The 25,478-nt window shown below is 45.1% G+C and overlaps 2 protein-coding genes and 3 long non-coding RNA genes across 5 annotated transcripts; 2 read left to right on the top strand and 3 right to left on the bottom strand.

Moving 5' to 3' along the window:
• Positions 1–1,026: 1,026 nt before the first annotated feature.
• LOC132469378 (uncharacterized) lies at positions 1,027–2,612 on the bottom strand. The gene is made up of 3 exons (XM_060067332.1): positions 1,934–2,612; positions 1,616–1,757; positions 1,027–1,495 (listed from the first exon to the last, which is right to left on the bottom strand). Exons 1-3 carry the CDS (start codon positions 2,610–2,612, stop codon positions 1,027–1,029), a joined length of 1,290 nt encoding a protein of 429 aa, XP_059923315.1.
• On the top strand, positions 1,365–2,804 carry LOC132469379 (uncharacterized). Its single transcript, XR_009528426.1, has 4 exons — positions 1,365–1,477; positions 1,650–2,076; positions 2,319–2,679; positions 2,737–2,804. It is a non-coding gene; the product is annotated as an uncharacterized LOC132469379 (long non-coding RNA).
• Positions 2,805–14,316: 11,512 nt separating this feature from the next.
• Positions 14,317–15,183, top strand: LOC132469255 (uncharacterized). Its single transcript, XR_009528385.1, has 2 exons — positions 14,317–14,410; positions 14,637–15,183. It is a non-coding gene; the product is annotated as an uncharacterized LOC132469255 (long non-coding RNA).
• Positions 15,184–17,559: 2,376 nt separating this feature from the next.
• LOC132469671 (uncharacterized) lies at positions 17,560–19,952 on the bottom strand. Its single transcript, XR_009528466.1, has 3 exons — positions 18,483–19,952; positions 18,294–18,336; positions 17,560–18,189 (listed from the first exon to the last, which is right to left on the bottom strand). It is a non-coding gene; the product is annotated as an uncharacterized LOC132469671 (long non-coding RNA).
• Positions 19,953–22,068: 2,116 nt separating this feature from the next.
• LOC132469254 (uncharacterized) lies at positions 22,069–25,051 on the bottom strand. Its single transcript, XM_060067183.1, has 3 exons — positions 24,233–25,051; positions 23,230–23,281; positions 22,069–22,995 (listed from the first exon to the last, which is right to left on the bottom strand). The coding sequence occupies exons 1-3, from the start codon at positions 24,518–24,520 to the stop codon at positions 22,628–22,630; spliced, it is 708 nt and encodes a 235-aa protein (XP_059923166.1). The 5' UTR covers positions 24,521–25,051; the 3' UTR covers positions 22,069–22,627.
• Positions 25,052–25,478: the final 427 nt, after the last annotated feature.

Below are 25,478 nucleotides of genomic sequence, written 5' to 3'. Positions count from 1 at the left end.
ACGTTACGTATACAAATAATTTTAACATGTGATCAACAACTCACAGGTGTGTTCTCTTAATTACAAGTGAAATTTAATACATATGTTGGATGATCGAGCTGTTATTTAACTTTGAACGCAAGTTGACATTTGTTTCAAACGCCCCGCCTAGTCGGGACGTTTGAAACACGCATGCGGGACGAATGAAACAGCATATTTTAAAAATAATCTATTGCCCTTACTCTTGTTTTTACGCTACATACCAGACAACATACTTGTGTACTCGTCATTGCTAAAATTTCACATAATTCCGCATAATATAAATAGGTCAAAATATATTTTTGGCCCGTGCGTAATTGTCAAGATGCACATTTCGGTTAAAACTCACCTTTCTTCTTTTGGACGACTAAATTTGCATTAAATTTACTTATTTCCCTGTCCTAAGTAATGTTTAAGGATACACAGTTAAACACCCTTTTATTTATTTTAAACAAAAACTACCAGGTCAACAGGATATCACGAGACCTGTTACATCTGAAATGTATCCAAGCGCCGCACGGGGTTAACTTCTTTTCGACACGCTAAACTTATTTTTTCTGATAAATATTGTGTAATTGTCTGCATTTACATGAACATTATGTTGAAATCATAATAAGCAGAACTTTGACACTCTAGCTGATGGATGGTAATGGCTGGAGAAAAGGATAAATCGGCAAGCCATGTGTCGTGACCAAGAGCAAGGGTGTAGAAGGCTAGCCTATAGCTTATACCCAGCAGTTCTTAAGTGTGCATGTCCACTAAATTAAATTATTATTGTCATAATTTAATGTAGCCATTGTTATTTTTGATGCGTTACCATGATGGACGAAAAGTAGGCCTACCCTGCAAAATATTTAATAGCCAAGCTCCCACTCATAGCCTAACCCAGGCCTCATAGTTAGTTAGTTAGTCTATAATGTTAAGTGAATTGTGCTGTAGGCCTACATTTACAGTATTTCCACTGCAAACTAGTGAAGACACATGGACAGTATAGTAGGCTGAATATTTTTATTCTTTGTCACACAGGTGACACAGGTAGTGTGCACTCCCGTCGGTGCAAGCCTCATGCGACCACTTATAGCAAAATACACACTGGACCCACTCTTCCCCAGGCATCGAGGCGCTGAAGAGCTCGCAGCACACGAGGCAGCTGACGTCCTCGCTGGATAGGCCTAAATAAATTGGAGATGTAGAGGCAGCAATGGTGGTGAACTCTGCTGCCTCCGGAACAGGACAAACTAGGCCTAAGGTGGGGCTGACTCCATCAGCGGGCCAGGTGATGGTGGGAGGAGCAGCTGAGGTGGCACCAGGGGTGACTCCAGCAAGGGGGGCGGCTTCAGGAGCGGGCGAGAAGAGCCTCTTCTTGGGAGCCCGAGAGGAGGGAGGCTGCTTGGCGGGACGACTCTGCTTCACAGTTCCCTGTTTTTCCGCCTCTAAAGCAGCCCTCACCGGGGTGTCCGTAAGTATAGCAGTTGTCCTGAAACATTAAATTGGACGTTTTAATGATAATTGAATTACTTTAAATGTGGTAGGTCTACATGACTGTAGACAAAGGAAGTCCAGACAAGATATGAGATGCAAGAGTAACTCCACTTGCCTCTTTCTCCCTCTTCTCTTTGTGATCTTTCTAGGTCCGGCCTTAGGGTAAGGCCGGACGATGTCCGGGCTGAATTCAACGGCCTCTCCCTCAGGCCGGACAGCTTCGTCAGGCCCGGCAGCTCGATCAGGTACATCCATGCCTGCCAAAGGACACATTTAAAAAATACACACTTTTAAATAAATGTTTATAAACACAGCTTCTCTGCCGTCCACTACCCTATGGACTTATTTTATGAACTTGGACTTATGGGACTATTTACTTATCTATTATTAACCTTTGTTTAATCCTCTGTTGCTTCTGATGAACAGTTCCTACCTGAAGTGGCACCTGGAGAAGCGCTGACCTCATCACCCGAAGCCTGGGGAGGAGGACGGTCTGTCGAATAGGCTCCGGCGAAGTCCTTTTCCTCAAATGCAGAGGGGTTAAAAGGCCAGATCCCTGGACTTGAGAACCCGGAGGTAATGTTGTTCACTGTTGCAGCCTTTGGTAAGGCTTCAGCAACGATGGAGGGCACATCATAAATTGAGATGTTTATCCCTGGGTGGCTCCTCATCCACCTGTCCGCCGCACTGTTTACGTACCCCTTAAGGGGGCCGAAGACACTAATGTCCATTGGCTGCAACCTGTGGGTGCAGTGGGGAGGGAATGACAGCAGCACTATGCCATTGGCTCTGCAGTAATCAATTTCTGCAATTGACAGGTGGGACGTGTGATTGTCCAGCAGGAGGAGCAGCTTCGACTCCTTGGACACACGGGTGTGACTGGTGAAGTGGGCCAGGTACAGGAGGAAGTCTGGCTCCTTCATCCAGCCAGTTGGGTTGCCGCTGCCAGCACAGCCAACGGGTCCACCCCTCAGGAAGTGGTCTTTGAACCGCTTACGGGGGAAGATGAAGAATGGCGGAACAAGGTCGCCCTGAGCATTGCCTGCCAGGGCAACTGTGACCAGGGTCCCCCTCTCCGCTGAGGTCACTGACCCGACCTGCTTCTGCCCCATCTGGGCGACGACACGGTCTGGCACCTGGACAGTGGTGACCCCTGTAAATAGTTGTGTGAGTATAGTTGTATATAATATAGTTGTGTGTATATAGTTGTGTATATATATAGTTGTGTGTATATAGTTGTGTATATATATAGTTGTGTGTGTATATAGTTGTGTTTTATATTAATAAAGTTCATATTAAATACCTGTTTCATCAATGTTCCAAATATCCTTGGCCTGGAACTGGTGCCGGTCCAGCACTGTCTTTTAGTTTACATTACTTTGGTTGAAACTTGACAACCGTTGTTGGCTAGTGGCCTCTGGACGCCGAAGGGAGAGGCTGCCACTGCGCTCCATGAAGGAGGTGAACCAGTCCTTCCCCGCCATGCTCTTCCTCGACCAGGATGCAGGGAATGGGCAGCTGAAGTGCACTGCCAGCTCAAAGGCAAATTTTCTGACCTGAAGGGGTCATAAAAAGTTGATGTACATTTGTGTGTTTATGTTTATGTTATTTGTTCATATTTATTAATTAAAGCATGTGCATAGCATACATGTGTGCCTGTCCTACAACTTATGTAGCCCTTCACAACACTGACCTCATTAGGGGTGAGCCCAAAATAAATGGCTGCGGCCCTCTTCAGGTAGTCCCTGACCTTTCCCTCCTGCGCTGCGTTAAAAACCCTATTGTGCGGGTTATAGCCAGGGGACCTAGCCGCTTCACTGCCCTCTTCTGCCCTCCGCTTGAGGTAGCGTGACAACGTCACATGGTTTATGTTGTTGGCCAACGCTGCCTGCCTCACTGAGCTCCCAGAATTGACCTCGCTGCAGGCCCTGGCATACACCCATGCAGGAACCAGCCCACGGGAGGTGGTTCTCCTTCTCACGCGCGGCATTTTTCACTCAGTAATAATCTGTTGATGCATGTGATAAACACGTTTTGTTCATTCAAAATATGTTATTAATTCAAAGCAATAGTTATTCATTGCAAAACATTTATTAATTCTGTGATTTATACAGGTAATGATCGTGCAATGTTCGCGTAATTACGCATGATGATGTGCGGGACGTTTGAAACAGGTGTTTCAATCGTCCCGACAGCGACTACTGACACTTAAACCTTTTTTACCTCTAAACTTCAAAACTGTGACATTGCACACTTTATCACAGGTTTAAATACTAATTAATCTGTTGTATAGTGATATTATTATGGCATGAAACATAAAATACAACTATTTATTACAAAAAAACTACCGCAGGAAGGATTTTACTTACAGCTCTCGAAAACAGGTTTGCGGGATAACTTTTGAACGGCGTGACGTCATTACACAAAATTTCCCGGGGTTGGTCAGTCTTGCTTGCTGAACGTAGTGACGAATTTTGACGTGAAAGCCTTGCGTGGTTTTCGAGTAAATCGCTGTGTTTCAATCGTCCCGTGTTTCAATCGACCCGGCTCTCCCCTACTCAACTGCCGGGAATCTCTTTGTCTGACGTAATCAAAATAATAACAAAATAACATAATGTATAAAATAGAGTATTACACCATTTCTGACACTATAATGTGTAATATGTTTGCCAGTTACATAACAAGTCTCTGAAATAATACATAATAATAATAAAGGATACACTGCCTAATTATCCTATAAACAAATGTCATAAAATAGCCAAATAGTAATTAAAATGTTTCTGTTCATTTAAATGTAACATAAGGTGTTAAATGGGCACTTTTTATTATCAGATCTAAATTAAAGCTAAATTGTATTACAGTGGACCTTCTATTATCAATAACATTATACTATTGCACACAAAATCAATACAATAGGACACAATGGTGAACTGCAGTTTAGACCACTTCATATTTACAGACAGATAATATAACAGTAAAACACCAGTTTCTTAATGAACCTTCATAAACGGCCATAACAGTTCCCAGAATCATAACACGAGCAGGAGCAAGGGCTCCCTCGTAAGGGCTCATTGTCAAGGCATCCGCCATGTGCCCGACTATCCTAACGGCCGCAACACTACATTAGCTGCTAACTGACTAATCAGGACGGTGATGCGGTGAGCCGCTCATAAACACCTTATAACATAACACAGTGTTATCATCATACAGTAAAACCATTCTCGCCACTCCCCGTTCTAACCCAATATCACCCGCTTACCTGCAAAATGCAAGAAAATGAAATTATAAGTGACAATGAATAAACGGTATTCTTCAGTTGTACTCAACTGCAGGGAATCTCATTGTCTGACGTAATCACACGAGATTTTCACCCTGTTACTTTCCCGCCACTCTGCTGCTACTGTAGTGCATTTGCCACCTACTGGCGATTTATGGGTAGTACACCTTCACAACCACATGAACACTGTATACTGCACTCGAACTCAAAACAATGACTCTCCCTCCGCACACACACATGAACATGTGGAAAATGTATACGCACACCGAACCAAAGAAATACTCGCCCAATGAGCGTCAACAGACGCCACACTGCGCCACAGAAACGCAAAAAATGCGAGCTGAGTCGAGTCGAGTCGAGTCGAGTCGAGCTGGTACCATGCAGTGGAAAAGCGGCATTAGTCTCCGGCCTGAAGGAAGGGCCTCAAATGAACAATGAAGGGGGTGATTTTTACAGTCCAATATAGACAATGCTTTCTTAGTAACCTGCTTCTCATAAATGTTCAGCAAGGATACTTGTGGACAGCCAATCAACTTCCCAGCCACCTTCACAATATGGCTGAGGTTGTTTTTGTCCCTAAGGCTGATGCCCCCATACCAGGCAATAAAAGAAAAAGTGAGAACAGATTCTATAAAAGATTTATAAAATAAAGACAACATAACCTTATCGACATTGAAGGAGTTAAGCTTCCGAAGGAAGTACAATCGTTGTTGCCCCTTCTTGCAAATAGTATCAGTATTAACGTCAAATTTGAGTTTATTGTCTATCATTGTTCCCAGATATTTATACTGGTCAACCATCTCTATGCAGTTTCCATTTATGTATGTAGGTGGTGGAGAACAAGATTGGTTTCTTCTAAAATCAATGGCCATATTTTTTGTCTTTGAGATGTTAAGCTGAAGAAAAGACTTGTCACACCAACTGACAAACTCATCAACCACTGGCCCATGCTGAGATTCATGCTTATGCAGTAAACTAACAATAACTGTGTCATCAGCAAATTTCAGGATGTATCTATTTATATGTTGACTTCTACAGTCATTAGTGTAGAGGATATACAGTAGAAGGGACACAACCCTGGGGACAGGGGCGGACTGGGGGAAAAAAGTGGCCCGGGAGTTTCTGTCAGACCGGCCCACTCAATACACGCGCGCGGCCCACTAAGTACACGCCGCGTTGCCCACTCAATGGATCACGCGTATCGAACAGTCAGTGGCCTTCTGGGAAAAATACCCATACACTTAACATTATTTTGGATGATTACAAAGAAATTACATCATATATGTATGTTTGTTTTTTAATAACATTTGGATCCACCAATTTGCCTGGATGGACACATGGAATAAAATGATTATTGGCTATTGTAACACTCCAAGGTAGGTATAGTTTGCTAGATGAATATGCTTAACTCTTGGCTAATATCAGATGGTTATACAAGTATAACTACAAAGCCTTAAGGAATGAATGTCAGCAGAGAAAGACCACACAATAAAGAAACTGGAATCAGAGGGTAGAATTAGCATGAACAATATATTAGAAATGAACAGAACAGAACATACGATGGGGTGTGAACATCAGTGGTATCAGTAGTGTTGCATGCTGGGTGTGTGATTGTTTGTGTGTGTAGGGGTGCTGAAGGTGCATAACAAAACAGTAAGTTACATAACGACGTTCCCGAAATTCAGCCGTGGTGTAGAGTTACAGCCACTCCGAGCCAGTCGCACATTGAGCTTCCCCCAAATGCGTTGTTTTGGTGGCTGTAGCTATAATGCAAATGAGGAGGACCGAGGCGGGTCAAGGAGGAGGGTGGGGGTGTGGCCCTGAGCAGCTTGCAGCCACGGTACCATTCGCTCTGTTTACAGTGGATGTATCGCAATGGCGAGGCTCACACAGCCTTTAGCCGTGTTCTGTAATTATTCTAGAACACACGGGAGTCCTGGAGCTCTATATCAAAATATTATCATATAGCCTACATAGATATCTATATCATATAATATTATAACGGCCAAAAGATGTGTGAGCCGATATTATGAATCTCAAACGACCGCGTTGGGTTCTCCGACGTTCCTGGTTCTTCAACGTCCTCATCAATGTGAAGTAGACTGAACCACGACAAGGAGGAGAAAGGGATCGTTGCCGGGCAGCGCTTCCCTCAGCGGGTCTCAAGCTGGAGACATTCGCCGCTAACAATCCCTTTCTCCTCATGGGTTGAGCGCATGCGTAGAACTGGGTGCCGCGTTGCGTGTATGTATGCAAATCCAAATTCTCTACCTCAATCCGCACAGCTGAGAACACTTCGGCTGTGTAAGAACCAATTTAGAGGTGTTTATTAATAAGGTGGAGATCTTTTCTTACTTTGGACTTCCGAAGTCTGTAAAACACATATTAGAAGACACTTAAAAAAAAATCGAAAAATAGTCACCATGAGTGTGAAGACCGATTGCGAGTAGCAGTATAAAAATCAGTCAGTGCGATTGTCATTAGAAAGGTATAGCTCTTGGAGAAAATATGCCGCTGTGATGTGCAGCTGTGATAACCATTGTAGGGCTGATGCGATGATGGGCGTGGGCCGGTGCATAATAGTATTTTGGGCCATCGGCCCACCGGGGATGTCCCCGGTATTCCCGATGGCCAGTCCGCCCCTGCCTGGGGAGAGCCAGTGGAAGAGACACGCCTTTCCGAGAGACAACCATTTACCTTTACTCGTTGTGTTCTGTTAGTTAAGAAATCCATAATCCAGCTCACAAGATTACTCTCAAGATTAAATTCTGATAGTAGTTTACTAACTAAAACATGTGGCTGGATAGTATTAAAAGCAGAAGAAAAATCTAAAAACAAAAGCCTGGCGTGTGTGCCCGGACCATCTAGATGGCTACAGGAGATTTAGTGTAATCTGGGCATCCTCCACCCCTCTTCTAGCCCTGTATGCAAATTGCCTTGTGTTAGGGGAGCTGCGGGTGCAGGCAGGCAGGCAGGTAGGACCCAGACGCAGACGGTTTCAGGAAAACGGCACTTTATTCTCGCCTAAAGGCTAAGGCACAGGAATCAGGGAACTCAGGAGACAACAGGGAACTCGAGAGGGAACAAGGAACTCGAGAGACGACAGGGAACACGGAACACGCAGGACTAACAACCACAAATAACCACATCAAACCACAAGCAACCACAATGACAGCACAAGGAACAAAGGAAAGACGAGGGCTTAAATAACAAACACAACGAGGAACAGCTGAGACACATTAGGGGAGGGAACAGTAATCAACACAGGAGGGAAACACAGGGAAACACACACACCCTGACAGTACCCCCCCCTTAAGGGTCGACTCCCAGGCGACCCACGACAAGCAAAAAACAAAGAAAGTCAAACCCAAAACGGGTGGGTGGAGGGGCGCCAGGAGGGGGGAATCAAAAAAAAATGGACTGCGGCAGAGCCGAGGGACGTCAGGCGGGCGGCCAGAAAACTGCCCCAGGGCAAGGCAGGGAGCCTCAGGCGGACGGCCTGGGGGGCAAGCAGAGGCAGAGTGAAGGCGGAACCCTTCAGGAGGCCGGCGGCAAGGACGATGAGGCCCTCAGGAGACCTGCAGTGGCACAGAACCCCCTCAGAAGGCCGGCAGCGGTGAAGGCGGAACCCTTCAGGAGGCCGGCGAAGGCGAGGTAGAGGGCGGGTCCCCTCAAGAGGAAGGCGAGGTAGAGGGCGGGTCCCCTCAAGAGGCAGGCCAGGTAGAGGGCGGGTCCCCTCAGGAGGCAGGCCAGGTAGAGGGCGGGTCCCCTCAGGAGGAGGGCCAGGCAGAGGGCGGGTCCCCTCTGGTGGAAGGCCAGGTAGGGGGCGGGTCCCATCTGGTGGACAGGGTAGAGGGCGGGTCCCCTCTGGTGGAAGGCCAGGCAGAGGGCGGGTCCCCTCTGGTGGAAGGCCAGGTAGAGGGCGGGTCCCCTCAGGAGGAAGGCCAGGTAGAGGGCGGGTCCCCACTGGAAGGCAAGGTAGAGGGCGGGTACCCTCAGGAGGAAGGCCAGGTAGAGGGCGGACCCCCTCAGGAGGAAGGCCTTGAAGAGGAACCCCCCTCAGGACGGAGTGGAGGAGGGCCCCCACAGGCAGGAGCGGAGGGCGTGCCTCCCCTGGACGGTCTGGAGGGCGGGCCACCTCCGGCAGGAGCAGAGGGCGGACCTCCACAGGCAGGGGAAGAGGCTGGTAGCTAGGGACCGGGGCAGAGGCTGGTAGCTAGGGACCGGGGGCAGAGGCTGGTAGCTGGGGACCGGGGGCAGAGGCTGGTAGCTGGGGACCGGGGGCAGAGGCTGGTAGCTGGGGACCGGGGGCAGAGGCTGGTAGCTGGGGACCGGGGGCAGAGGCTGGTAGCTGGGGACCGGGGGCAGAGGCTGGTAGCTGGGGACCGGGGGCAGAGGCCGGTAGCTGGGGACCGGGGGCAGAGGCCGGTAGCTGGGAACCGGGGACAGAGGCCGGTAGCTGGGGGCCGGGGACAGAGGCCGGTAGCTGGGGGCCGGGGGCAGAGGCTGGTAGCTAGGGACCGGGGGCAGAGGCTGGTAGCGTGGAACCGGGGGCAGAGGCTGGTAGCTGGGGACCGGGGGCAGAGGCCGGTAGCTGGGAACCGGGGACAGAGGCTGGTAGCTGGGGGCCGGGGACAGAGGCCGGTAGCTGGGGGCCGGGGACAGAGGCCGGTAGCTGGGGGCCGGGGGCAGAGGCCTGTAGCTGGGAACCGGGGACAGAGGCCGGTAGCTGGGGGCCGGGGGCAGAGGCCTGTAGCTGGGAACCGGGGACAGAGGCCGGTAGCTGGGGGCCGGGGGCAGAGGCCGGTAGCTGGGGATCAGAGGCTGAGAGCAGGAGCGTGGAGGCTTAGGCCGGTGGCAGTGGCATGTAGCTCTCCGGCCAAAAGGTTGTGGGGTTGAGCAGCTCGACTGCCCACTCGGGTAAGGCGTCCTCCAACTCTGGCCTTGACGCAACAGCCCTGCACATACGCCCCAACACAGCCTCCTGCTCCTTCCTGCTGGGAATGTTCTCCCAGCCATCCATAGCTAGGATTATCGTCACCAACAAATCCTCCAACTCACGGAAAAACAGAGCGTCCGCTGGGTCCAAACTAGGTGCTGTCATTCTGTTAAGGGCTTGCGGGTGCAGGCAGGCAGGTAAGACCCAGACGCAGACGGTTTCAGGAAACGGCACTTTATTCAAGCCTAAAGGCTAAGGCACAGGAATCAGGGAACTCGGGAGACAACAGGGAACTCGGAAGACGCAGGACTAACAACCACAATGACAGCACGACAAGCAACCACAATGACAGCACCACAAGCAACCACAATGACAGCACAAGGGAAAGACGAGGGCTTAAATAACAAACACAACGAGGAACAGCTGAGACACATTAGGGGAGGGAACAGTAATCAACACAGGAGGGAAACTCAGGGAAACACACACACCCTGACAATAAATCCCCCATGCTCGGATTGTCCCATCGCCAGGGGTGGATCTAGAAAAATATTCATGGTGTGGCAAGAGGGGGGCAGGAGATTTTGAGGGGTGGCACCCTGTGGCAGAAGTATATACAGTATGCCGATTTAATTAAAGCCATATCAATCAATATTTACTTGGAAAGCCCCCACATTTAGATATTTTGACTCCATAACATTATACTTAATTTATTGTGGGATGAGTAAATCCTTACATTTAAACATAAAAGGTTTCAGTCAAAATTTAATAAATTATTACTGAATAATTACAAAATCAACCTGCCTTACAACAAACACCTGCACTATTACACCAGCAGGGGGCATGGGGCTAAAAATATATGCAAAGAGAGCTGCAATATGTACTTTAGTTAACAATAACTCTTTGGTATTTGTCCATGAGATATTCCTATCAGATGTCAATCATCAGTCCAACTTGAGTGCAAATATCACTTGATTCACCGATTCCAATAATTTACATACACTATAGATACAACCATTAATATAAATATTGTGTGGCATTTTCCCATGTTTGGTCACAAACAGTACCGGTTAAATACATCAGTACAATCAGTGGAACTGGAAAACAACAGAAAGAAAGTGCCACAGTTCAAAAATAGGTTCTACATGTAGTTTTAATATTTTTAATATTAATATCTTATGGCTGAATGATGCCATAAGAATCTGAAAATGTTCATTATTATAACAGCATGAAAAATAAGGCTTTGTCATCATTTATTAGGCTCAGTGGTTAGCAGAACATGACGTTGGCATGCCTACAGGAGCTGAATGCGGCGATTACCATGTTGTTCAGCAAAACGCCTCACAAACTTGGGGGGCAATATTTCCTGGCTGTGTCACTTTAAAATTGTACCGGGGGCGAAAATTGTACCGGGTACGTAATCAGTTGTCCGTTGCCAGACAACGGACAACAGATTACGTAAGGGGTTGTCCGTTGCCAGGCAGGCTTCAATCGCGCTCATGTTGCCGAAGACGAAATAATTAGAGCTGTCAGTTAAACGCGTTATTAACGGCGTTAACGCAAACCAATTTTAACGCCGTTGATTTTTTTATCGCGCGATTAACGCAATTCTTTTATAAAAAAAAATAAATAATGTTTTTTTTTTTCTTTGGCTCAAAACAAAGAAGCAGTAGCCTGACTGCTATGTTCGAATGACATTTGTTCAAAGCAGTCGTTTAATTGCACCATAGGCTATTTTTTTGTATCGTCCTGTTTTGATCAGTATATGCCAATGTTGTTATCAATAAAAAATCATTTGCACAAGGCAAGCCGATGCACTTCACCATGTTGATAAGAGAATTAAAATGAGAAGAATTAATGGGACAAAGAAATCAAGGGATATTTAGCATAGAAAAATAATGTGCGATTAATCACGATTAATCGTGAGTTAACTATGACATTAATGCGATTAATCACGATTAAATATTTTAATCGCTTGACAGCTCTAGAAATAATATAATACAGATAACGGATCGCTAGATAACACTTGTTTTTACTTTATATTTGTATCGCATTTAATTGTTTAATCGAATTTAGCTAGTAAACTGAGTGTTTAATGTGTATCATAGTCTAGCTAGCTTGTGTTAATTTAATTTCCTTAATTTAATTTAGAGAATAGATTATAGGTAATAGATAGATAGATGAGAGATAGATAGATGGGTAGATAGGTGAGCAGGCATTTACTAACTGGTAAATGTTTTTTATTATTATTATTCACGTTATCCCCATAACATTTAGCTATTACTGTGTAGGGAAATAGATAAATACAATGCAATACAATACAAATATGAAGTTAGGAACGCTAATAAATGTAATTTGTAAAATAAGTGTTATCTGTCTTGTCGAGCTCAATGAACGAGTTCGCGAATGTTCAAGAACCTTCCCACGTCATTCGACGCGATCGCCCGTTGCCAGGGCGACGCGATCGTCTGTTGCCAGGCAGGTTTGGAATGGATTACTATGGATGACGTAGGCCGGTACAATTTTCGCCCCCGGTACAATTTTAACGTGACAGCTGCATTCACTTGCAGTCGGACATTTGATACTCGCTTTCGTGAATGTCTTGTAAAAGCACAAACAAAAAAAAAGGCTTTTTTTAGGGTGGCAGTTGCCACCCCATGCAACCCCAGTAGATCTGCCCCTGCCCATCGCATTAAACATTCCCGGGAGTATGTCCTTACCGGCTCGTATTGCTGGTTACGTACGCCTTGGACATAATAAATCCATATAAGATGACAGCGTAAAGTATCTCCATGCAGTGTCGGCGCTAAGGTGGGGCATTTGGGGGCCGTGCCCCCCCTAGCGGTCATTAATGCCCCTCCTACCACAGGTCATAATTTTATTTATTTTCCCAATAATGACCGGCGTTCTATACATTATCCCTTATATTACACGGGTCTTCTTAATGCTGTGGAATTCGCAAGGTCCAGTTTTAGAACGAGGCAATTTAACTATTTCTCTTCAGCCAATCACAGCACAGAACAACTTGTACGTCACGGCCTTACTCTTCCGGTACCGTACTGTCCACTCCAGCATAAAAATATCCGATTAAAATATCCGATTGAAATATCCGATATCCGGAGAATGACAAAACACAGTAACTCTAGCCTACTCTCAAGCAAAAAAAAAAAAAAACTAATTGCAAACCTAACTAATTGCAAACCTAACTAATCTAACCTACGCAAATAATGCTGTTGCGGCTCTCAGCTGTGCCAGAGCGTTCACAGTTGCTAGGGAAACCACCTAGTGTCGCAGCCCGTTGCAGCGCGTTGCAGCCAGTGTGAACGGCCCAGTTTTAGAACGTCGCAGCCCGTCTCGTCGCAAGGAGTCGCAAGGAGTTGCGAGTTGCAAGCCGTTGCAAGGTGAATCTTTGGTCTGAACTGGGCTTAAAGCTTATATGTTGTCAGGGGTGTTTTTGATTATTGTGGAGGCTGTTCTCTAGGTTTATAAACAGTGCCAGACCTACTTAATGTTTTTTTGGAGGTTCATAAACTGTTGATGTGAATAAACTATTTATGACATAGCAGAGGTGGTTAAACTCCTTTTATTTGCGTTGAGCATCCACGACAGCCCTCCCCCTTTTTTTCCGTTAAAATATTTCACAAAAGGCAGTGCCCCCCCGCTGGCGACCCATGCCCCTCCAGTAGATCTGCTCTGGAGCCGACTCTGTCTCCATGGCGACTGCTTGAATTAACAATCGTATTTAGTCCATTTCCATCAACGATTGAATAAAAACAGGGAACTTTCAGTACATCTAACAAACAAAAACAAAACAAAAACAAAACGCGGACAAACGAACACCTGCTGCCGGTCGCTACAGGATGAGCGCCCAAAAAAATCTAAAGTGGCGGTAAATCTGGAATTCGGAGAGTCAAAGCCAACGTTTCTTCCCCCAATTACTTCTCCACCATGGCCGAGAATCTATGCACGGGTCTTATCTTTCAAACTCGCACCCGCCCGTAACTGCGAATTATATTCCGCACCTTACCAGACCTGCTATAAATTGATACCGACGCCTGAACCGCACCCGAAGGAAAACATTAGATGGAACGCCGGGGAATAACACTATCGATGAGTTTAACTGAGTTTAACTGTCCAAAAGGTCTTGGCTTAAATTCTGACAATAAACCAGCAGACTGTTAAAAATATGTAGCCCTGTACAAAAACCACAAGTTACAGAGCATAAAAAATAATTAACAGTATAATAAAATGCTGTGTTTAATGTTCATAAATAAATAGAGTTCATAATAATAAAATGGGTTAAAATGTGTGCGTGTTAAAAGCATAAATATAATACGTTTAATAAAACTATTTACAGTTAAAAGATAAATTAATATAAAGGTCTTTAAGTTTATCAAGTCTAAAATATTTGTGAATTCAGGATATAAAAGAGAAAGAAGCCGTGTTTATGTTTAACTTAACCTTTTAGCTGTCACACGTAAATCATTTAATTTGTTTTGTCTTTGGTTGCATTAAAACTTCACAAGCCAATCCGAATAAAGTCTCAACGTGTAAAGGGCGGGACTAGTGCAGCAGGTTAGCGTGGGGAGTAGTGAGCACATGTAGAGGAGGCATCGTAGTGTGGGAAGCAGTTAAGTTTTATCGTGAGGTCGACTACTCGTGGTCCTGATTTAAACTTCTTTGTGACCTGCAAAAAGGTGAATACGATGTGTATGCCTCCATTGTGCTATATCTAACTGTTATAGTAACAAAGAGTACTGGATGTGTAACGCGGTTAGCGACGTGCTAGTTAGCGGTAGCATTCTGTGTTAATGTGCCCGCATATCGTAGTTTTGTATTGTGATTTAAGTTAACGCAAAGCTAATGCTAGTTCGATATGAAATAGTGTTTGATATTATGGCTTATTGGATAATATGCTTAAAGGAGCTGGACGTTGGAGAGAGAGGGGTTTCCAGCAGATGGCCCTGCTGTTTTCTGTGTTTTCTTCCTTGTGACTTCGCCACCGCCATTGCCCACGTGTGTGTTTGGATTGCCACCGCCATTGCCATTATCTTCGTGAGAATATCATCCCCCAATCCCTTTCTGCCCCTACTAATTACACCCTGGATTTCGTGAGTACTGATTTACACATTGCACGTGCTTTTATTTTGAGCTCAACGCTGAGTGAAGCGGCCAGTACCTACAGTTTTTAGGCCCCACCGCACACAAGCTTCAACTAACAGGCCTGCAACGGGTTAACCTCATTTAAAGTGTCTTGTTAATTTGATTGTGTGTGGTACATTGAGTTTGCATTGTTGTAAATTGGAGAATCCCGTGCATCTGATTTTATTTATTTTATTTGTTTTATTTGTTTTCTTTTCCTAAAATACATTCGACTAGTATTTCATTTTCTTGAATAAATATGTGATTGAATACTTTTACATTTAAAATACAGTTGTGGTGGTCATTTATTAAAATTATCCAACAGTAACATATGAATCAAAGTTGTAGTTTCCTACAACGAGCCCAGGCCCAGTCTTATTGTATTAACCACTCTAGATTTATTATTTAACTACATGGGACAAGGGTTACAAATATATAATGTGTTGGATAGATAGATATATTGTAGCGAGCAGCGCGGGAAGGACGAGACGGGAGCCCAGGTTTAAATGGCGGCGCAACTCTCAATACACCGCACGACCCCGAGAGCTGCCTTTATTCAAACACCACACATAACAGAAAACACGGCACAACTGACCGACGGACATACGACTCCGGGTAACGGTTGCCGACAACACTACACACAATAAACACACAAACAATAGAGACCCCAAACCCGTTAACCCCACTTAACCTAATAACATAAACAAGTTATCTAAAGACAATAAACCCCCTTTTTCCCAAACAGCATTATGAATACCCCATTACCCAGACTCCCCAGGGGTAGGAGTCGCCACACAGCCCCCACCTTAGGGGTCAGACGTCCCGACGACCCCAACACCCACTGCACAGTCCCGAGTGTTCAGGGGGCCGGCGCCGCCGCCTTGGCCCCTGCCAGTAGCGGCCCCATCGCGGTGCAGCCTTCCTCTCGGGTTGGGACGCCCGTCTCCAACTGTCCGCAGAGGACCTGGGGGTGTGGTCGGGGACCACCTCTTTCGGGGCCCCCACCAGGTTCTGCTGTAGGGGGCCTCTGGAGCGCCGTTCGGGCACCCCATCCACCGCCGCCCTCCGACGTCTGGCCTTCCGACGGCCACGCCGGCGGCTGGGACGAGGGTGGGTGGCACGCTGCCCCGTCCACCCGCAGTCCTCGACCAGCCTAAGCTGCCGACACTGCTGCGGCTCAAGGTCAGCCCTGTTGTGCCGCCACAGTGCACGGGAAGCCTCAACCGTCTCGGTGGCGGGAAGGGTGGCCGTCCGGACCCGGCCCTTCCGCTGCCTGGACTTGACCTTCACGTTCTTTGTGCCGGTGGCGGCCGCTGCCCCAGCCGCGTCCACGGATTCACCATCAGGACGGCGGCAGAGCTCCACCTCAGCCCGTTCCGCCTGGTCCAGAGCCGCATCGAGGGTCTGGGGCGCGGTGAGGCGGACATGCTGCCCCAGACTCTCCGGCTGCAGTCCCCGCAGGAAAGCGTGGAGCGCCAGGGCCTCCCGTGTAGCCGCGGAGAACTCCGGGTAGCTGCGTCGGGTCAAGAGCTGGACATCCGCAGCGTTGACCCCCAGGCTCTCCTCCTCCCTGCGGCGGTGAGAAGCCAGCAACTGCTTGCTCTCGTTGCTGGAGACCCGTTCACCCAACCGCCTCTCCAGTGCTCGGATCAGGGCCTGAAGGTCTCGTTGGTCCGCTTGGTCCCGGTCGAGCAGCACCCGTGCTGCCGTCCCCTCCAACGCCAGGACAAGGTGGACAACCGTCTCCTCGGCACCCCAGTCGTTGTGCCACGCTGCAAGCCGGAACTGGGCCAGGTATGGTTCCAACTGCGTTACCCCGGTGAACTTCGGCAGCCTAACCGCTGTCCTGGGCGGTGGGCAGCTGCCGGTCCTCCGGGCCTTCCGGTCGTGTCCACAGGGGGGCGCTGCGCTCCCATAGCGCAGGGTGCGTTGTCCATGGGCTCGACCGCGAAACTCAAATCCACCCGCGCATGCGCAGGCCACATCCCACTTCTGACACCAATGTAGCGAGCAGCGCGGGAAGGACGAGACGGGAGCCCAGGTTTAAATGGCGGCGCAACTCTCGTGCCTCAATACACCGCACGACCCCGAGAGCTGCCTTTATTCAAACACCACACATAACAGAAAACACGGCACAACTGACCGACGGACATACGACTCCGGGTAACGGTTGCCGACAACACTACACACAATAAACACACAAACAATAGAGACCCCAAACCCGTTAACCCCACTTAACCTAATAACATAAACAAGTTATCTAAAGACAATAAACCCCCTTTTTCTCAAACAGCATTATGAATACCCCATTACCCAGACTCCCCAGGGGTAGGAGTCGCCACAATATGTATAGATTAACCCTATCAATATATCTAACATTGTTTATTTGCCAATTGGTTTAAACTGGATGTTTAGCTGCGGACAATGATCTAATTAGCTTAGGTCATGACGTTTAGCTGCTGGATATCTGCCTAAAGGTAATTATGCTTAGATCACCGGGGTAAGTCCACAGCGCAGTTTCATTAATGTGACAGTTAAAGTTAAGGAAACCTTCTTCATTAGGTCGCTTCATGCTATAAAGTTAATATGCGTGTATATTTCACTGGGCTAGTTGAATTTTTTTTCATTTATATAATCAGATGGTATTAAGGTCTTCCATCAATGTAAGATCATGTAAATAGTAAGGCTGAATGGATATCACAACTTTTTAAACAGGATAGGCATGTTTACTAATTGAATTATGTAACAAAGGTTCATTAAACAGGAAAAACAATGTATATTTGGTAACAATGTAGGATTGGTATTTGACAATTGTTAGATAGATAATATCAAAAAAAATTATCTACAAAATAATATAGCCCATATTTAGATTTAGGTACACTTTTACAGTGCTTATTTCCCTTAAAGGCCTTTTTCCTCAAAATAAATTAGTTATTTCAGTTTCAGTTATTTTAAACAGACGCACACATATACAGTTGATTGAGCTTTAATTAATCCCTTACAGTTGATACAGGGTTAACAAGCATTGTTTCTGAAACCAAGACTGCCCATCACAGTTCATAGACACGGAACACGGACTCATTGCATTTGGGCGTGCCGATATTAAAGAGCAGATAAACCCTGCTGTCTTGTCTGAGATTGACCTCTTTTACAATGCAGGAATCGTGATAGTGATACTTCTTAGTTTGGATGATTTCAGGGCTTTGCTCTTTCCAGTTTTGATACAAATAAATAAATTCGTATGTGTGCTCAATGCACTTCAGCTCGCCATAGATTAAGTAGGCAGCCGTTTTTTCAGCCGTGAATATGTCATATTCTCCCTGGTGGTTAGGGTCTGGGAAAGCAAAGCAAAAATAGATAGTAACTGTTAGCACACACAGACAACACAAGTGGGAGCATGCACATTCAGTAGTAGATAGGTACAATTTAGGTTTATACCTTTCAGCGGGCCGGTTATGTTAACTTTTTTACGGGTCGACACCTGCAGACAGACGGGAAAGAAAATAAACGCAGGCAATGACAGAGGGACAGATTGAATTTACAGACAGGCCAGACGAACATGGGTCAATCGCTTTCATGTTTTTCGGTTCAGTACATTTCTTTTGATGTATTTATAAAATGACTTACCTCCTGGGATGCAGCTCCGTTCGCCGGATAGACCAGGTATGCCACTATCATTACTGATACAACCACTATGGCCACTACCATGTGGGCAAGGAGCACCTTGATGCGACGGGATGGGTCTGACCGTGCACATGTGTTCTCAGTGTGGACCAGCACATAGTTATTCTGCATGCTGTCTGGATGTGCCTCCATCCTCTCCATTTGAGTTATGCCCAGGAGCAGCCAGCCGTTCTCCATATATTAGCCCTAAACTCATCCCACACATTCAGGGAAACCCTGCAACTGTAAACAAGGAGGGAGGGAACCCCGGCCCGCCTACGCTTACAACGTCACTCCATTGAACTCTTTCTCCCGCGCTGCTAAATTTAGCCTGGCAACGTGCCGCTGCTCAAGCCCCGCCTCTCTGGACAGTTTTGGAGAGACTGTGAGTGGACATTGCGCCAGGAACAAACAAACACGGTTAACCGCTCAAGTAAATCTTTGGCAACTAGTTGGGAAGCTGTCAGTTGTGGGCGTAACGTCAAACAAACTGTACTTTTTTTTGTCGTTGTTTTGACTTTTATGATGTGATTTTAAGGCTGCTGCACATATGTGGCTCCGTACATTTTGATGTCTATCCTCCTGCAATGTTAGGTTAGAATTTAGTTGCAGCGTGCATGAAAAGTGTATGTGCATTGTTCCATTGAGTTCGGAAGGTAGCAACAGACGTAGAGCGCAGAGGTTTCGGTGTGTTATTATGTGCAACGGGGCCAGACATGCCCCACGTGCAACCACTATTCATTCTCACGCCCCCTCTCTGCCGTGTGACGTATGGAAATTGATTCAAAGCTTGAATCAAATTCAATTGATTAATATATAGAGTGTTTAATGGACTTGTTTATACTTTCGTCCATCAGCACTCCTGTCAACCAAAACAGAATTACAGGGACTCATCATTGAACAGAAACTGTCCTTGCACACTGCCAAAGAGAAAGGAATTAAAGTGATTACCTCTGTCTTCTTCTTTCAGACAGCGATACTCCGAGGAAAACCCCTAGCCTGCGTTGCATCATGTCAACACGCAAGATAAGTAGAGCAATACAGTAGGATTACATCTTGGTGCCAACAGAGCTCATAAAACAACACACAAGCAAAGTCTACTCGTTTGTTCTATGTAGATAGATTTATGTTGAGGGTAACAAATTACAATAAAGGCACATCAATTAACAATCAATTATATTTTTGCATGTACCGAAAAGTTGTAGATAGGCTTGTGCAAAAAAAAATAAGTTATTGTATTGTCCCATTCATGCTAATTATTCATGGTTGCCAATCCCTTTTTTTGTATCGTGAACTTATATTAAAGGGGTTTTAATTATATTGGGTCATTATGATTGTGGCATGCAGTTACCAAGATTTACAAGCTACGGAAAATATTCAGAAAATATTTTTTTCCAAACAAAACTATAACTATAGAAAATATATATTTTGCATTTTAACACGTTATTATCTTGGAATGTAAAGCTGTTATTTAGCAGGAATAGTTCAAGCCAAACAAGAGAATATACAATAGGAAAAAAGGAGTTATCACACATTAATGTGTGTGATCTCCCTTGAGCCACAATGGACATGAGTGTTCAACAAAGGGCAAAATTAAATGTAGTGCCATCTCCTGCAGCAATCTAATCATCCCATTTTTTATCTGGTTATAATAGCCTTGTCGAGCAGCCCAACTGAAATACAAATCGTTGGTGCCCCACAGAAGGGGAAAAGGTAAAATATCCACTGGCTTGGAATGACACAAGCAGCAACAAGCTTTCTCCTTCTGATTGGGTCACCAAAAGTGTGCTGCGGTTGTGTAACAGTTGTGTGAATGCCAGGGGATGACAAAATAGGGAGATTTCATCATCTCAATGGCAAACGCAATATGTTGTGGCTGCTCTAAGTGAAAGTGGTTGAGGGTTTGGAGACAAAGAGATAGGGTGGAAAGCCTTGGACACAAAGGGTGGAAAGCCTTGGACACAAAGGGTGGAAAGCCTTGGACACAAAGGGTGGAAAGCCTTGGACACAAAGGGTAGAAACGTGGGCGAGTTTCATTGAACAGGTATGTAGATTAGATTAGATTCGATTTATTTATTGTCCTTGTTCCACAGAGTTAACAACGAAATGATGTTTAGAGCATCACCACCACCACTGGCATACAAGTACCTGATAGCATACATTACCCACTATAAAGATAGATCTCCCATATGCTATTAAGTTAAGTTAAGTCCTTTATTCATCCCTTTTTAGGGGAAATTCTTTCTCTGCTTTTGACCCATCCGGGTAGCCGGTGAAACACATACACACAGAGGTCCACACACATGGGGGCACACGGGGGTACACCGGCACTACCGGAGCAGTGGGCTGCCGCGGTGCAGCGCCCGGGGAGCAGGTTGGGGTTTCAGATGCCTTGCTCAAGGGCACTCTCCAGTGGCCACCCTCCAGTTACCAGTCCAACTCCTTCACCAGTATGCCACGGATGCCCCCATGCTATACGGATGGTATATAAATATATTTATAATAATAACAATAACCCAAAAGTGCGATAGTGCTAGTGTAGTTGAAATGTCAACAGTCCAGTTATAGCTACAATGTGTGAGAGGAAAGAGAATGAGAATGCAGCAATGCAAGTCCAGTCCATAGTTATAGTGATGTGTGAGTGTATCGGATGAGTGGTAAGGATGGGGGGGGGGGGGGAATGGAATAATAATAATAATAATAATAATATTAATAATAATAATAATAGATGGAAAAATAGTGTACAGTGCAGCAATGCAGTCCAGTTCACAGTTATTGAGTGGGAGTTATAGTGGGAGTTATGTGACTGAGGGGTTGGGGGGGGCTGGGGGCTGCGGGGGGCAGGTTGTCCGTTCAGCAGTCTGACAGCCTGTGGATAGAGGCTGTTGGTCAGTCTGCTGGTCCTGGAGCGGATGGAACGGTATCCTCGTCCAGAGGGCAGTTGCTGGAAGAGATGGTGCGCTGGGTGGAACTGGTCCCGTAGGATGTTGTTCACCCGCCGTAGGCAGCGGGAGGTGAAGACTGTGGGGATCTCTGGGAGGCTTATCCCAATGATCCTCCCCGCAAACACAAATCATACTGTCCTGAAAATCTGTTTGTTCCTGACAATTTGTCATGATTTATTTGACTTGATTTGTGATGAGTACTCAATCACATCAAAATGCATACATTGATTTGACGGCCATATGATTTGACAGCGCATTTGAAATCATTTATGAGATTTTAGTTGACTCAGTATCATAACCGAAAATCAGGTTGCCTTACATTCTGACCCTTCGATTTATGACTAGAATCTACTGCTAGATCAAGCGACCGCAGGCTTTCTGGTCAGAGCCAAGCAGACGGACTGCGAGTTATTCATCCTCCTGTATTTACTTGTGCGATAAATATTTGTAAAGATATCAATATATACTAGCCAATATTCTACTCGCTCAGCCAAAATCATTTAGCTATTCATTTAACCAGGAAGGCTTCTATGGGGGTTGGTTGTGCCAATTTAAATACAAAAGCCAATAACAAATGTAAATAATGAAATAAACAAAGAAAGAAAAATATTTTACCCTTTTATTAGGATACACAATAAAAGTGCAATTGCATTATACAATATGAGATAATAACAAATTGTATTAATAGATTAAATGAAAAAAATTCATGTGAGATTATGTGAAAATAACAGAATTATAAGGGAGAATATATATATAGAAGTAAAGTCCTCTACTACTCTCTACTTAGTTCTACTCTAGTTCGAACTTTGTTTACTTTTCCAATATATACACAGTAGCCACTGTCACTTGATCTTAGGTTGGACATACTTATGTGACTTCAGCAGCCCTGAGTCAGAACAATTACAAATTAGTAATAATAATACCAACATTAAAAAGAATACCAGTAAAAGTAAAAATAATAAAATAGCTTAGAGCGAAATGCATAAACATTCCACCGCGAGAAGATACATTCAGGCAATAGCGCTGTCAATCCTGTTCTGAACAGTAGGCCTAGTCTTCAGAACCAACAACAAGGTATATTCCTTGAGTTCGAGCCCTGTTGTTCAGGTTGGATCAGAAGACTGAACCGGTCTTTGTAATGTACTTCTACCCAGCCTCTCTCTTTCAGTACTGGCACTGCCCCAACAGGTAGCGTAGGCCAAGCATGACATTCTTAATCTTGAGGGTTTGGTTCTTGGAGGAGAAGTAGAGGATCAGTCTCTGCTTCCTCCGCAGGTAGACATTGGTTTGTAGGCCCTTGCAGTCGATGCCCCCTCTGCTCTCAAGGGAGAAGTTAGTGATCGCTTGCTGCTCCGGGGCCAGGCGTAGCTCCAGGTGGCCCTGTCCGGGTTTGTTGTTAAAACCCTGGGGGCACACGTACATGTGTAGGATGTACGGGCCGTTGCAAGAGATGACGATCTCTCTGTTGTCCACCAGATCCACAGTTTTGTTTGTGTAGTTCTTGAACTCGAGTGTCTTCTTGTCTGAGATATCTGGGTGGGTGGACACATGGGCAGACGGATTGAAGGGACAGGGTGAAGTGGGTAGGAGGAATATTTTTGTATCATACTTTTAGTTGGGTTGGTTTGCTAAATGGCCAAGAGAAAGTGTTTGCCTTTAACTTTATAAACGTGGGTATTTGTTTGACCGGCTACAATTAAAATGTTTTAACGGAAATCTTAAACTGGTCCTGCTTGTTTTTGATGCAAAGGTTTTTCATGACGCACCTGAGATGGGATGAAATTGTATGAAGATGTCATCATATGCTTTTTCCACGTTCTGCAATAGAAAAGAAACAAGAGGATTATTGTCTTTCTAATTATGACACCAAATGAAGTAAAAGCAAAAGGTAATATAATAATAATTTAATCAAATATTAGTTGATTCCATTATTTATAAGCATGAATTATAGTTAATTAACCGTTGGCTAATGATCAAGTAATCATTTACTAATGGTGTTCATGTTTACTAATGGTTGCCATTATCGATTATCAGGTAATGGTGTTTATGTAAACTAAGGTTTTCATTTGTACTTTGTTTAAAATAATGTAGAAATTAAGGCTAACACACATGGTGCGTTCCAGACAGATTAGGTCGGAAATGATATCAGAGCTCGTACTTGTCAGACTTGACCCCAGCAACATCAAACGTTGCTTCTGGTAATCCCGATTTATTTAAATTAGGAAAATCTGTAAATCTGTAAAGTAGTACAACTATCTGACTAGATCGAAGGGGTATTCTGTTGCTTGAAAATGTAGGCCTATTTCTACAAAACCTAAACTCTCTTTCAATTCATCCCTGTACTAGCCTTAGCCTAGAGATATTTACATGGGATGGAGCCTTTTATTCAGGTTTTCTATTATATTCTACTTTATAATTCGCTGTGATCGTCACATAATAGTAGGCTATATCATTTCCATAGACCTATGCAATAATAATCTAAACAACACTAAATTGCTTATATTTAAATTCAAAAGTAAAAAAAAGTTAAAAAAAGTTAAGTCACAGTCAGCCTGGTTAGTTTAAAGTTATTCTTACCTTCCTATTTTAAGTATATTGAAATAAATAACACGTGTGTTCTTGTGGCACGGCACCCAAGATCACTCGTTGAAACACAATTCAGTATCGACCTTTGTCATTGGCTCGCACCGACTTCCTCTCCACACAATGGTTACATTTTAAACAAACAAGTAGCCGATTAGGTATGGCGTGTATTCATTACTTACTCACCAAGAGCGAGGTTATGGTGTTGCGCGTGTGAAAGGTAAAGGCCATACATGCGATCACCAATACATACGGCATGGTAAAAGCCACCCCCAGCCTCCAGCGGCTGCATCGGTGTTCCTGTCCCTTCATGGTATACTCGGCACCTTGTTCCTCCATCGATCTCACGGCTCGGAGCTTTTGTTCATATGCATCCATGCTGAGTGAGCAACCAAGTAGGACCAAGTGATGACAAGGAGTAGGCCCAACAGAAGTTGTGGGTGGCCGAAAATGAATTTGTTTACACGAGACCATTTAGAAATGGTTTCGATAACCTACACGTCTCCCGAGAAACCAGACGATCAGACCTGACCACATGGTGGAAAACAAATTGTTCATCAGACGCATCACTGTCACTCTCCATACATGCCCACCCATCCATTATGACTCATATAGAGCCCTTTCCAATCTGTAAAAGTAAGGCGTTCAAAAATTTGAAACATCACGAACTTATACACATTCATTTGTGTGTGTGAAAAAGTTACCACGGTCCACGTAGATGAGGCTTGAAACAAGATGCTGGAAGTGACATATATCTATTTTTTTATAGATCATTGGGTCGGACCTGCTATCATTTTAAGCGTTGCATACCAGTGGAGTACCAGTGGCTGATAACAGGTCAACGTTTACCCGACAGTTTGGCCTCTATTTGCCTAGCGGGGTCCGTTCTCCAGTCTAAACGACCTAAACAGGTTTAGTGGCCGGTCGTTCCAATCATGCAATAAAATACATAAAACCCACTCCCATTACAAGTAATAAGGCAACCGGTGGCGTTTACTTGATTCAGGTTTGAGAAATCATCACAATATTATGAGTTTGTTGAAATAGATTACTTTATTGTTCAAAATGTTTTCATACATCCGATACCACGTAAATTCCAGTCAGTAGCAGTTGTATTTTCACATTCTGTAATGTATGGCACCTTATCTGACAGACGAGGACAATCATGCGCGCACACACACACACACACACACACACACACACACACACACAATTATACCTCCTCAGGTATATTCAAGCTAGCTTTATTAATGCTATATAACAAGTGTAATATGTACACACCGATTGGACAGTTTGTAGTCATTTGTAATCCTTTCCGGATCTGGGAAAAAGGGCCTATTTAAAAAGAAATAGAATCTCTTGGCTCCCAAAGAATACATTTTCTCTCACAAAACAAAGGAGGAAGACCATCTTTGACGAGGATGTAAGCAGG

Source organism: Gadus macrocephalus, chromosome 12, assembly GCF_031168955.1.
Source record: "Gadus macrocephalus chromosome 12, ASM3116895v1".
Taxonomy (NCBI): domain Eukaryota; kingdom Metazoa; phylum Chordata; class Actinopteri; order Gadiformes; family Gadidae; genus Gadus; species Gadus macrocephalus.
This window is presented reverse-complemented; position numbering and strand designations above follow the sequence as displayed.

Coding starts and splice junctions, on each gene's coding strand:
- LOC132469378 (XM_060067332.1), bottom strand. CDS start 2,612: ATGGGGCAGAAGCAGGTCGGGTCAGTGACCTCAGCGGAGAGGGGGACC. Junction 1,758..1,933: donor TTCTCCAGGTGCCACTTCAG/GTAGGAACTGTT, acceptor GTCCTTTGGCAG/GCATGGATGTACCTGATCGA. Junction 1,496..1,615: donor AAGAGAAGAGGGAGAAAGAG/GCAAGTGGAGTT, acceptor TTAATGTTTCAG/GACAACTGCTATACTTACGG.
- LOC132469254 (XM_060067183.1), bottom strand. CDS start 24,520: ATGGTCTCGTGTAAACAAATTCATTTTCGGCCACCCACAACTTCTGTT. Junction 23,282..24,232: donor ACACCATAACCTCGCTCTTG/GTGAGTAAGTAA, acceptor TTTCTATTGCAG/AACGTGGAAAAAGCATATGA. Junction 22,996..23,229: donor ACAATTTCATCCCATCTCAG/GTGCGTCATGAA, acceptor CCACCCACCCAG/ATATCTCAGACAAGAAGACA.